This window comes from Mustelus asterias, unplaced genomic scaffold (genome assembly GCF_964213995.1).
Source record: "Mustelus asterias unplaced genomic scaffold, sMusAst1.hap1.1 HAP1_SCAFFOLD_1318, whole genome shotgun sequence".
In the NCBI taxonomy this organism is placed as follows: domain Eukaryota; kingdom Metazoa; phylum Chordata; class Chondrichthyes; order Carcharhiniformes; family Triakidae; genus Mustelus; species Mustelus asterias.
In genome coordinates, this window is record NW_027591263.1 from 74,779 (window position 1) to 86,933 (window position 12,155).

At 52.1% G+C, this 12,155-nt stretch overlaps 1 protein-coding gene across 2 annotated transcripts in view; it reads right to left on the reverse strand.

The window, feature by feature from the left end:
• Positions 1–11,172, reverse strand: part of LOC144488130 (androgen-induced gene 1 protein-like) — a 28,050-nt gene extending 16,878 nt beyond the window's left edge. The window contains exons 1-5 of one of the 2 annotated variants that reach the window (XM_078206155.1): positions 10,904–11,172; positions 4,528–4,677; positions 4,195–4,296; positions 3,766–3,881; positions 3,309–3,460 (exon numbers count right to left, since the gene is read on the reverse strand). In XM_078206155.1, coding sequence (XP_078062281.1) covers positions 3,309–3,460; positions 3,766–3,881; positions 4,195–4,296; positions 4,528–4,677; positions 10,904–11,056 — 673 coding nt within the window. In that variant the 5' untranslated portion in view covers positions 11,057–11,172. The remainder of the gene's footprint in view (positions 1–3,308; positions 3,461–3,765; positions 3,882–4,194; positions 4,297–4,527; positions 4,678–10,903) is intronic. The other variant, XM_078206154.1, reaches the window with a different exon arrangement.
• Positions 11,173–12,155: the final 983 nt, after the last annotated feature.

Consider the following 12,155-nt stretch of genomic DNA (forward strand, 5'->3'; position numbering starts at 1 on the left):
GACATTAGCTGAGTTTCTGGATTAATAGTCTAGCGATAATACCACTAGACCATCACTCAGTATCACACCATCAGGACAACTGAATCACTAACTCTGGCCAGTACCCCACAGCTCGAACACCCTCCCACCCCCCCAGCAAACAGCCATTTCTCCCCATCTCCCATATCCTTGTAACTAATAAAGACATTTTTAAAAATGTGCATACTTTTAATGTCCCTATGATATTCTGGCTCAGCTGCTCGTAACCACACTCAGGATGTATATTCCAGGCTTCATCCAACTGACTGGGAATAGCTGAACTTCCCACCCCCCCCACTCCCAAAGTATCCAGCAGTGGCTGAGGCCAATTTATATCTCCCTAGTCAGAGCATTCGAGAGGTAAACTAATTCATCACCGAATCAATGCTGGGGAAAGGAGGTTCTGCCTGTCTCAGTTCCGCACTTGGTGCTACATGCACTCCTGAACTCACTGAGGCGATACCTTTCATTGTCCTTCTGAGACTGGGCAGCTGGCTTTTTAAGGGGAGGCGAGTGTGTTTTGGATTGCTGATCTTTTCAGCATCAGTGTCCACCTCTGGCTCCTCAAGGGACACACCAGCCGGCTTGCTTTGTACAAGGGTGGTCGGGTCAGCTCTGAGACTAACATTGGTAGGAGACAGAGAGCGAACCACAGGCTCAGCTGGCTGGACCTGGCCTTGGGCAAGGACACTCAGACACTGAGCGATATTTCCCATCAGGTCGATCACCTGGTCCAATTTTCTTTCCAGATGTTCAAAACCCTCCTTTTGAAGATCTAGAAGCTTCTGTTGGAACTGACCATGGCAATGTGGTACAAGAAGCCATTCAAGTGCGAATGTGGGGGAGGATATAGTATTAGTAGGGGACTGTATAGTGAGGGAGATTGACACTGCAGCAAAGAGCGAGAGACCAGACTGCTGTTACCTGCCCAGTGCCAGGTTTGGGACATCACCTCTGGGCTAGATTGTGACCTATTTATGACATGGGCAGGATGAGGAAGGCTGTCCTACCTTGTCAGGATGAGGAGCAAGGCACTAATTAAGCAGAATCTTAAAGGTAATAGTAACAAAGATCAGAGAAACAAATGTGTGGCAGAAAGACCCCCTTCCCTACACCTCCCTTCTCCCTACACACCCTCCTCCTCTCACCCTATATCCCCCTGAACCCCCCCCCCAATCTCCTTACACACACCCTCCCCCTCCCCGCACACACCCTCCCCCCTCCCCGCACACCTTTTCTCCTTTTCAAATTTCCCAGAATCCTCCATACTCAATCACAGGCCTTACATAAATTTGGAGATCATAAACAATATGTGCGGGTTGAGGAGGGGGAGCGGTGGTAACAGGACACATGAAGCCAGAGTGGGGCGGGGTGAGAAGGGGCGGGGGGTGCGCAGGGGTGACTGGAGGGCACGGGGAGTAGAGGGGAGAGGTGGTCAGGCAATGGACGCAGTGTGTTGGGGTAATGGGGATTATGGGTGCGGGGTCGTTGCTTACCTTGGCAGGAACTCCTGGCCACGATCATGATGCGTTGCTGACCAGACCCTCAGTGTGGGCGGCTGGCTGCATTCACAACCTGTGTCACTAAAAGCAGCTCAGCACAGAAACACATTAAGCAGCGCGCGCCAGGGGCGGGGCCGGCGCTCGCGCGTGCCAGGGGCGGGGCCGGCGCTCGCGCGTGCCAGGGGCGGGGCCGGCGCTCACGTGCACGTGCCAGGGGCGGGGCCAGCGCTCACACGCCAGGGGCGGGGCTGACGCTCGCGCGCGCCAGGGTCGGGGCCGGCGCTCACGCACGCGCGCCAGGGGCGGGGCCGGCGCTCACGCACGCGCGCCAGGGGCGGGGCCGGCGCTCACGCACGCGCGCCAGGGGCGGGGCCGGCGCTCACGCACGCGCGCCAGGGGCGGGGCCGGCGCTCACGCACGCGCGCCAGGGGCGGGGCCGGCGCTCACGCACGCGCGCCAGGGGCAGGGCCGGCACTCACGCACGCGCGCCAGGGGCGGGGCCGGCACTCACGCACGCGCGCCGGGGGGGGGCCGGCGCTCACGCACGCGCGCCAGGGGCGGGGCCAGCGCTCACGCGCGCCAGGGGCGGGGCCGGCGTGCGCACCAGGGGCGGGGCCGGCGCTCGCGCCAGGGGTGGGGCCGGCGCTCGCGCACACGCCAGGGGCGGGGCCAGCGCTCACGCACGCGCGCGCCAGGGGCGGGGCCGTCGCGTGCCACAAACGCACACGTGAGCCGGCAGCAACACACACAGGGTCCCTGCTCACATTCAGCATTGGCGGCTCAGTCACTCCCGAGGCCAGTCTCGCTCACTCTAATTTTCTACCTCACCCTGGGAATGCGGACAGTGGAACCATGCCTGTGCACAGAGCTTGTACAATATATCAAGCACTGAACTAGCCTAGTGTGGGTACTACACAGTGGTTAGCGCTGCTACCTCACAGCTCCAGGGACCTGGGTTTGATTCCCAGCTTGGATCACTGTATGTGCCGAGTTTGCACATTCTCCCGTTATTGCGTGGGTTTCCTCCGGTGCTCCGGTTTCCTCCCACAGTCCAAAGACATGCTGGTTAGGTGTATTGGCCATAATAAATTCTCCCTCAGTGTACCCGAACAGGTGCCGGAGTGTGGCGACTAGGAGATTTTCACAGTAACTTCATTGCAGTGTTAATGTAAGCCTTCTTGTGACACATACTTAAATTTAAAACACAGCAGCAACTTAACTTCAGTACCAAGCATCCCAGGGCATCATAACCCTGGACTCGCATCAGTTCGTGCTGAGCGGCATCTCTTAGTATTGCTTTATCTCTGCAAGGACCTAATTAATATCCTTGGCATCTACAACTGTCCTGGGAGTGTTTGATGGGGGCAGTGTAGAGGAAGCTTTACTCAGTGTCTAACTCTGTGTTATACCTGTCCTGTCAGTGTTTGATCGGGATGATGTAGAGGGAGATTTATTTTGTATCTAACCCGGTGCTGTATTTTCCTGGGAGTGTTTGATGTGGACAGTGTAAAGGGAGCTTTACTCTGTATTTAATCCCGTGCTGTACCTGTCCTGGGAATGTTCCATGGGGACAGTGTAGAGGTTGTTTTACTCTGTATTTAACCCCGTGCTGTACCCGTCCTGGGAATGCTTGATGGGGACAGTGTAGAGAGAGCTTCACTCTGTATTTGACCCCGTGCTGTGCCTGTCCTGGGAATATTTCATGGGGACAGTGTAGAGGGAGCTTTACTCTGTATTTAACCCCGTGCTGTACCTGCTCAGGGAATGAGCTAGGTCAGTGTTACTTACCCCAGCGCCAGTGATGCAATTTCATACCCACAGCATACAGAGCGATGGTCACCATGACAGCTGCAGTGAGGAAAACGACTGTGCCAACAGGGCTGAGTACCTCGAGAATTGGGTAGACCCAGATTGCTGCCCTGTGGCGAATCCACAGCACCCTGGAAAAAGGAAAAGACAGCAGTGCTTACGTGTCGTATATCAGCCCTCTGCCTGTACTCACGGTCTGCACCCCCGCCATGTTCAGGACATAAGAGAAATTGGAAATATGTAAATATACGACTTCTATCAGTGATATAAGATCACAGGACAATACAAAGCTGAGAGAGAGTCCTGTGTAAAACTGCGTGCTCAGCTGTGTCCTGTACACAGTGGGTTTTAAGTTGACCAATAGCCCTGCCTAGACAGGGGACAGAGTGGAGTCTGACCTTTTCCTATTGGCATGTCCTTGAAGTTACAAACTCACCAGAGTAAATAGGAGCTGCAAAAGGTGATGAGGACGGCCACGCCTCCCTTGTGACTGGGCCAGCTGTGTGGCACAACAATCAGCTCCAACATCAGCAGCAGCAAGACCACCGAGTGCTGGAAAGAAGAACAGAATCAGTGTGAATGGGGTTAGGAGCAGGGGAGGCAGGGGGTGGGGGGGGGTTAGATTGGGCACGGAAGGAGCGGCCGGAGAGTGGGGTGGTGGCAGGAGGTGTTTGTGGCCAGGTCACGGGGTGGGGGGGGGGGGGGGGGCCAAGCTGTGTTGGGCTGGGGAATTTGGAAAGTGCTGGATGAAACACAAATTCCCAACACCTTTTCCAATTACAGGCAGACTGAAAAGTTTGAGAAGTAGTGAACAGTGATTGAAAATGGCAACATGGAGGCCTCCGGACACACACACGGTACTCACCATGGCGTGGTTCAGCCACCTGGGGATGATCTGGTCGAGAATCTTTGGGTAAACAAGCTCTCGGTCATAGGCATAAAGAACCCAGAAACTCACTACCACAAACTGCAAAAGAAGAAAAGCATCAGCTCGCCAACTCCTATCAGAGACCTGAATTCAGTCCCACTCAGACTCTAGACCCTGCCACCCCCCGCCCCCCCCCCCCCCCCCCCCAAAGCCCTGGGGTCCCCCCCATCCCATTCCCAGGGTCCCCCAATCCCAGAAATCCCAGGACCCCTGGGTCCAATCACGGGACCCCGGAGCCTGTGTGGATTCTTGTTGATGGTGAACACTTACAAAGCCGATGGGAAATGCGAGGGCAGCGAAAAGCCAGTCCCGGAGAGCGCTGATCCTCAGGCACAATCGCTGCACACGTTTACCATGTTGAGGGAGGAGCCACAGCAGGTCTGCAAAGACACACACTCCAAAATATGTGGTCTGCAGAATCTAGAGAGAGAACAACATCGATCAGCATCAGCAGTGGTTTACACCGGACAAGGTGTCTAACAGTGAGCTGACAGTGCAGAGAAAGATGAGGCCGAGGGGAACACGGGGAAAGTCAGGTTGTCCATTCAGACTGGAGCTCAGTTTGATTGCTGACTCACTTACAGGCAGTTTTACAAATCTCGCTGCATAAAAGGACTGGCCAGGAGGTGGGAGACATGCATCAAGACAGTACCTTCGATGACCAAGCACTACAGCAATGGAATATTTCTGAAGTGCAATTATTTTGTAATCGAGTAATTAATGGCACAGGCCATTCAGCCCATTGAATCTGGCCAGCAGAGCAATCCAGTCAGTCCCACTGCCCGCAACCCATTGCAGATCCCCGCAACCCTGCAATTTAATTTCCTATTAGTGTAATAGGATCCAATTTCCTCTTGAAATTGTTTTCACTCTCTGGTGGGCAGTGAGTTCCAGCTCATTACCACTCTGTGTAAGAACGTTTTCCCTCACATTCCCCCCCCCATCTCTGATCCAAAACTTAACCCTGTGCTCCCTCGTCCTTGTACCATCAGTCAATGGGAACAGCTTTTCCTTGTCTATCTGTACCAAACCTGTCCTAATCTTGTCCACCTCATTCAAATCTCTCCTCAATCCCTTTTATCATTCAGGGAACGCAGATAGCGTGCAGATGCAGCAAGCAATCAAGGAGGTTAATGGCATCTTGGCTTTTACTGCAAGGGGATTTGAGTACATAAATAAATAAATCCTGCTCCAATTGTACAGAATTTAGGGATATCACATCTGGAATACTATGTACAGTTTTAGTCTCCACATTTAAGAAAGGATAAACTTAATTTGGAGGTGGCACAGTGTAGGTTTACTGGATTGGTCCCTGCGATGAGGTGTTATCCTATGATGAGAAGCTGAGTAAATTGGGATTATATTCATAGAATCTCTACAGTACAAGACAAAGCCATTTGGCCCATCGAGTCTTCACTGACCACTATCCCACCCAGGCCCTATTCCTGTAACTCCTCATATTTACCCTGCTAATCCCCCCCTGTCACTAGGGTCAATTTAGCATGGCCAATCAACCCAACCTGCACATCTTTGGACTGTGGGAGGAAACCGGAGCATCTGGAGGAAACCCACGCAGACACAGGGAGAATGTGAAAACTCCAGACGGTGTGGAGTTTAGAAGAATGAGAGATGATCTCACTGAAATCTACAAGATTCTGAAGGGGTTTGATAGGGTGGATGCTGAGAGGTTGTTTCCGCTGGTCAGGGAAATCTAAAACATGGGGGCACAGTCTCAGGATTGAGGGCTGATCGTTTAGGACTGAGATGAGGAGAAATTTCTTCACTCAAAGGTTGTGAATCTTTGGCATTCTCTATTCCAGAGGATTGTGGATGCTCCATTGGTGAATACATTTCAGGCTAGGAAAGACAGATATTGGTCTCTTCGGGAGGGAAGGGACATGGGGAGTGAAATGGAGTTTAAACCCAAGGGATCAGCAATGCTAGTACTGAATGGTGGAGCAGGCTCGAGGGGCCGAATGGTCTTCTCCTGCTCCTATTGTGTCCTTATAGCTAGTCACTTAGATAAGTCACAGGCTTGAAGATAAATGAAGTAAGGGAAGGGTTAACTGGATAATAGGAGGTAGTGGATGCCTGCAATTGGGCTTTCGCATTGAGTGAGTGCCAGTGAGAGAGTGCATCCACAAACAGAGCAAACAACAGAGAGAGAATTAGGCTTAAAGGCCAAAAGACCAAAGCTGAGAAAGTTGTTTACTGTCCCATTTCTTGGCACAGGTGACATCATCGTGCATTGAATAATAACCCACTTCCTGGATTATTAACATCACTATTCTGACAACTTGATTAATCTATCCTGACTTTGTTTCCAGAAAGCCAATTCACAATAAAGGTTCACTGAAAAATCTGTTCCTGCCTTAAACAGGTACAAGAAGCCCAGATTCTAACAGTGGGAGAATGTAGTGAATTTACTTACAGCAAGCTCCAATTAACAACAGGAAAATGAGCAGAAAATGTTTCTTGCAAGGTAGGCCGAGTGATAAATATTGGCCAGGACACTGAGGAGAGCACCCCTATGCTTAACAATCTGCTTTTCAACTCCACCACTCTCTTGGATTATACAAGCTCCTATGATTGAACAAGCCATCCAAAAACACCATTTCCACACGTTGAACCATCACTCCAGAAACACAGTGCGACATCTCAATGATACACTCACTAAGTGCCACTCCACTGCCTTCATCCCCAGTAATACTGCACATACTTCCTGATCAGATATTAATCTGCTTCCCCCCTCAAGTTCTCAACTGAAGCAGTCTCCACCCACACTGAAAAGCATAGAAAACAAATTCAATAGAATGCTGGAAAATGATCACCAATGCGTCCACTATTTCTAGGGCCACTTCCTTGAGTCATCTGGGATGCAGAGCACCAGACCCTGGGGATTTATTGGGTTTTAATCCCAGCAATTTCCACAATACAATTTCCTGATTAATAAGGATTTCTTTCAGTTCCTCCTTCAAGCAAGACCCTCTGTCCCCTAGTATTTCAGGAAGGTTATCTGTGTCCTCCTTACAACAATCTGAGGTCCCTATCTGCTTCAAGAAGATGACCATCATCCCGGTACCCAAGAAAAACCGAGCAGCGTGTCTTAATGATTATCGACTGGTGGCTCTGACATCCATCATTATGAAGTGCTTCAAAAGGTTAGTCATGGCACAAATCAATTCCAGCCTCCCGGACTACCTGGATCCACTACAGCCGCATTTCCCTGGCCCTGCACTCAACTCTGCAACACCTAGACAGCAAGGACACCTATGTCAGACTCCTATTTATTGAATACAGCACAGCCTTCAACACCATTATTCCCATGAAACTCATCTCCAAACTCTGTGGCCTGGGCCTCGGCACCTCCCTCTGCAACTGGATGCTAAACTTCCTAACTCACAGACCACAATCAGTAAGGATAGGCAACAACACCACCTTCACGATCATCCTCAACACCGGTGCCCCACAAGGCTGTGTTCTCAGCCCCCTACTAAACTCCCTATACACCTATGACTGTGTGGCCAAATTCCACTCCAATTCGATTTTCAAGTTTGCTGACGACATCACCGTAGTGGGTCAGATCTTAAACAATGACGAGACAGGAATGAGAGAAAATCTGGTGAATGGTGCGGCAACAATAATCTCTCCCTCAATGTCAACAAAACGAAGGAAATTGTCATCGACTTCAGTAAAGAAGAATATGCCCCTGTCTATATCAATGGGGACAAAGTAGAAAGAGTTGAGAGCTTCAGGTTTTTAGGTGTCCAGATCACTAACTTGTCCTGGTCCCCCATGCCGACGCTATAGTTAAGGAAGCTCACCAACACCTCTACTTTCTCAGAAGACTAAGGAAATTTGGCATGTCAGCTACAACTCTCACCAACTTTTACAGATGCACCATAGAAAGCATTTATATTTGTTCATCTGGTCTGCCATCTTTGTTGCCCATTATGAATTCACCCAATTCTAATTGTAACATTTGTCTTCACCAGTCTTTTTCTTTTCACATATCTATACAAGGGGTTGCAGTCAGTTTTTATGTTTTCTGCTAGACTACTCTAGTATTCTATTTTCCCTTTCCGAATCAAACCCTTTATCCTCCTCTGTTGGATTTTAAATTTCTCCCAGTCCTCAGGTTTGCTGATTTTTCTGGACAATTTATGTGCCTCCTCATTAGTTTTAACACTATCCCCGGTTTCCCTTGTTAGTCATGGATGAGTCACCTTCCCCATTTTACTCCTATGCATCAGGCATGTACAGCTGAAGTTCATCCATGTGTTCTTTAAATGTCATGATGTGGAGATGCCGGCGTTGGACTGGGGTAAACACAGTAAGAAGTCTCACAACACCAGGTTAAAGTCTAACAGGTTTATTTGGTAGCACGAGCCACTAGTTTTTGGAGCGCTGCCCCTTCATCAGGTAAGTGGGAGTTCTGTTCACAAACAGGCATATAAAGACACAAACTCAATTTACAAAATAATGTCTCCAGCTGGAGACAATACACATCTCTTTAACTTGTGCTTAACCCTCTCTCCATTCACATTGTCTGTACCTTTAAGACTTGATTACCTGTAAAGACTCGCATTCCAATCATTATTTTGTAAATAAAGTCCAACAGGTTTATTTGGTAGCAAATCCCAAGATCTTGGGTTCATGTCACACTATCTGTAAACCCCACAGCTTGCCTGGACTTGCAGAATCTCACTGGCTGTCCTGTCTGGAGACAATACACATCTCTTTAACCTGTGTTTAATGCTCTCTCCACTCAGTGTTTGTACCTTTAAGACTTGATTATCTGTAAAGACTGCATTCCAATCATTATTCTGTAAATTGAGTTTGTGTCTCTGTATGCCCTGTTTGTGAGCATTTCTCCACTCCACCTGACGAAGGGGCAGTGCTCCGAAAGCTAGTGACTTGTGCCACCAAATAAACCTGCTGGGACTTTAACCTGGCGTTGTGAGACTTCTTACTTCTTTAAATGTCACCATTGCCTTTCCACTGTCAATCCCTGTCAAAGCAGCTGAATTAACACATTAAGCACAGACCACATAGTGGCACAGTGACACAGTGGTTAGCACTGCTGTCTCTCAGCGACAGGGACCTGGGTTCAATTCCTGGCTTGGGTCACTGTCTGTGCAGAGTCTTCATGGGTCAGCGTGGGTTAGAAATCAAAGAAATGCTACAGTGCAGAAAGAGGCCATTCGGCCCATTGAGTCTGCACCGACCACAATCCCACCCAAGCCCTACCCCCATATCCCTACATATTTACCCACTAATCCCTCTAACCTACGCATCTCAGGACACTAAGGGCAATTTTTTAAGCATGGCCAATCAACCTAACCCGCACATCTTTGGACTGTGGGAGGAAACCGGAGCACCCGGAGGAAACCCACACAGACAGTGACCCAAGCCGGGAATCGAACCCAGGTCCCTGGAGCTGTGAAGCAGCAGTGCTAACCACTGTTTCCTTCCACAGTCCGAAAGACATGCTGGTTAGGTGGATTAGCCATGCTAAATTTTCCCTCAGTGAACCCAAACAGGCGCTGGAGTGTGGCACCTTAGGGGATGTTCACAGTAACTTCATTGCAATGTTAATGTAAGCTACTTGTGACTAATAAATAAATTTTTACTTTAACTTTAAATATGAAAAAGTTACACTTTCTGCCATTATTCCACTGTGATTCACACCCAAGGAGAAAGAAAACTGCAAAAATAACTCCAATTATAAGAACAAATGTCATCAAATACTCCTAGGACAAGTAGTGCACATGGTAAGATACAGAGTAAAGCTCCCTCGATACTGTCCATTAAAAAAAATTCTCAGGAGGGGTACAGCACAGGGTTAGATAGAATAAAGCTCCCTCTAAACTGTCCCCATCAAACACTCCGAGGACATAAGGGGCTAAATTGGCCCTGAGTGTCAGGGCAATTAGCAGGGTAAATATGTGGCGTTATGGGGATAGGGCCAGGGTGGGATTGTGGTTGGTGCAGACTCGATGAGCCGAATGGTTTCCTTCTGCACTGTAGGGGTTCTATGATTTTAATGACATGTACAGCACATGGTTAGATACAGGGTAAAGCTCCCTCTAAACTGTCCCCATCAAACACTAAGAAGTTTAACAACACCAGGTTAAAGTCCAGCAGGTTTATTTGGTAGCAAATGCCACTAGCTTTCGGAGCGCTGCCCCTTCGTCAGGTGGAGTGGAGATCTGCTCACAAACAGGGCAAACAGAGACACAAAATCAATTTACAGAATAATGATTGGAATGCAGTCGTCACAGATAATCAAGTCTTAAAGGTACAAACACTGAGTGGAGAGAGCACTAAGTACAGGTCAAAGAGATGTGTATTGTCTCCAGACAGGACAGCCAGTGAGATTCTGCAAGGCCAGGCAAATTGTGGGGTTTACAGATAGTGTGACATGAACCCAAGATCTTGGGATTTGCTACCAAATAAACCTGTTGGACTTTAACCTGACGTTGTAAAACTGTGTTTACCCCAGTCCAACGCCGGCATCTCCGCATCATGCCCATCAAACACTCCCAGGACAGGAAATGCATGGGGTTAGATATCGAGAAAAGCTCCAGGGCTGAGGGACAGGGTCTCCTTGCCTCTAATTCAGCCGCCGGCTCTGGGCCTTTACCATGTTGATGAAGGTCAGGTATTTCCAGCGGCCGCCGTAAGTGGCGGTCCCGAAGAGGCGGCCGCCCGAGGCCAGCCTCACATCACAGTGCACGGCGAACAGGTACCAGAACAGCAGCGGCAGGTGGAGCAGCAGAGCGCGGCGGGCCGTCATGGCCAAGGCAGCAGGCAGGCTCTGTGTCAGGGGTCTCGGGGCCGGGAGGCAGGCTCTGTGTCAGGGGTCTCTATCCCCGGGGCCCGGCTCTCAGGGTGTGACCCGGATCCGGACTCGCTGACCCGGGAAATGCAGACTGGCCAATAGGAAACGAGGCCCCGCGCATTCCGATTCCACCTTGTCCGGGAAGAGTCCTCCCAGCAGACAGCGCGCGCTGCAGATCACAAGGTTCATTCACATCACCCTCGGGGTCGAAACTCCACCCCCCCGTCCATTCCCCCCCCCCCGTCCATTCCCCCCCCCGTCCATTCCCCCCCCCGTCCATTCCCCCCCCGTCCATTCCCCCCCCCCGTCCATTCCCCCCCCCGTCCATTCCCCCCCCCCCGGGTCCATTCCCCCCCCCCCCCGGGTCCATTCCCCCCCCCCCCCGGGTCCATTCCCCCCCCCCCCCGGGTCCATTCCCCCCCCCCCCGGGTCCATTCCCCCCCCCCCCCCGGGTCCATTCCCCCCCCCCCCGGGTCCATTCCACCCCCCCCCCGGTCCATTCCCCCCCCCCCCCCCCGGGTCCATTCCCCCCCCCCCCCCGGGTCCATTCCCCCCCCCCCCCCCGGGTCCATTCCCCCCCCCCCCCCCCGGGTCCATTCCCCCCCCCCCCCCGGGTCCATTCCCCCCCCCCCGGGTCCATTCCCCCCCCCCCCCGTCCATTCCCCCCCCCCCCCGTCCATTTCCCCCCCCCGTCCATTCCCCCCCCCCGTCCATTCCCCCCCCCCGTCCATTCCCCCCCCCCGCCGTCCATTCCCCCCCCCCGCCGTCCATTCCCCCCCCCCGCCGTCCATTCCCCGCCCGTCCATTCCCCCCCCCCGTCCATTTCCCCCCCTGCCCCCCGTCCATTCCCCCCCCCGCCCCCCCGTCCATTCCCCCCCCCGCTCCCCCGTCCATTCCCCCCCCCCGCTCCCCCGTCCATTCCCCCCCCCCGCTCCCCCGTCCATTCCCCCCCCCGCTCCCCCGTCCATTCCCCCCCCCGCTCCCCCGTCCATTCCCCCCCCCCGCTCCCCCGTCCATTCCCCCCCCCCGCTCCCCCGTCCATTCCCCCCCCGCC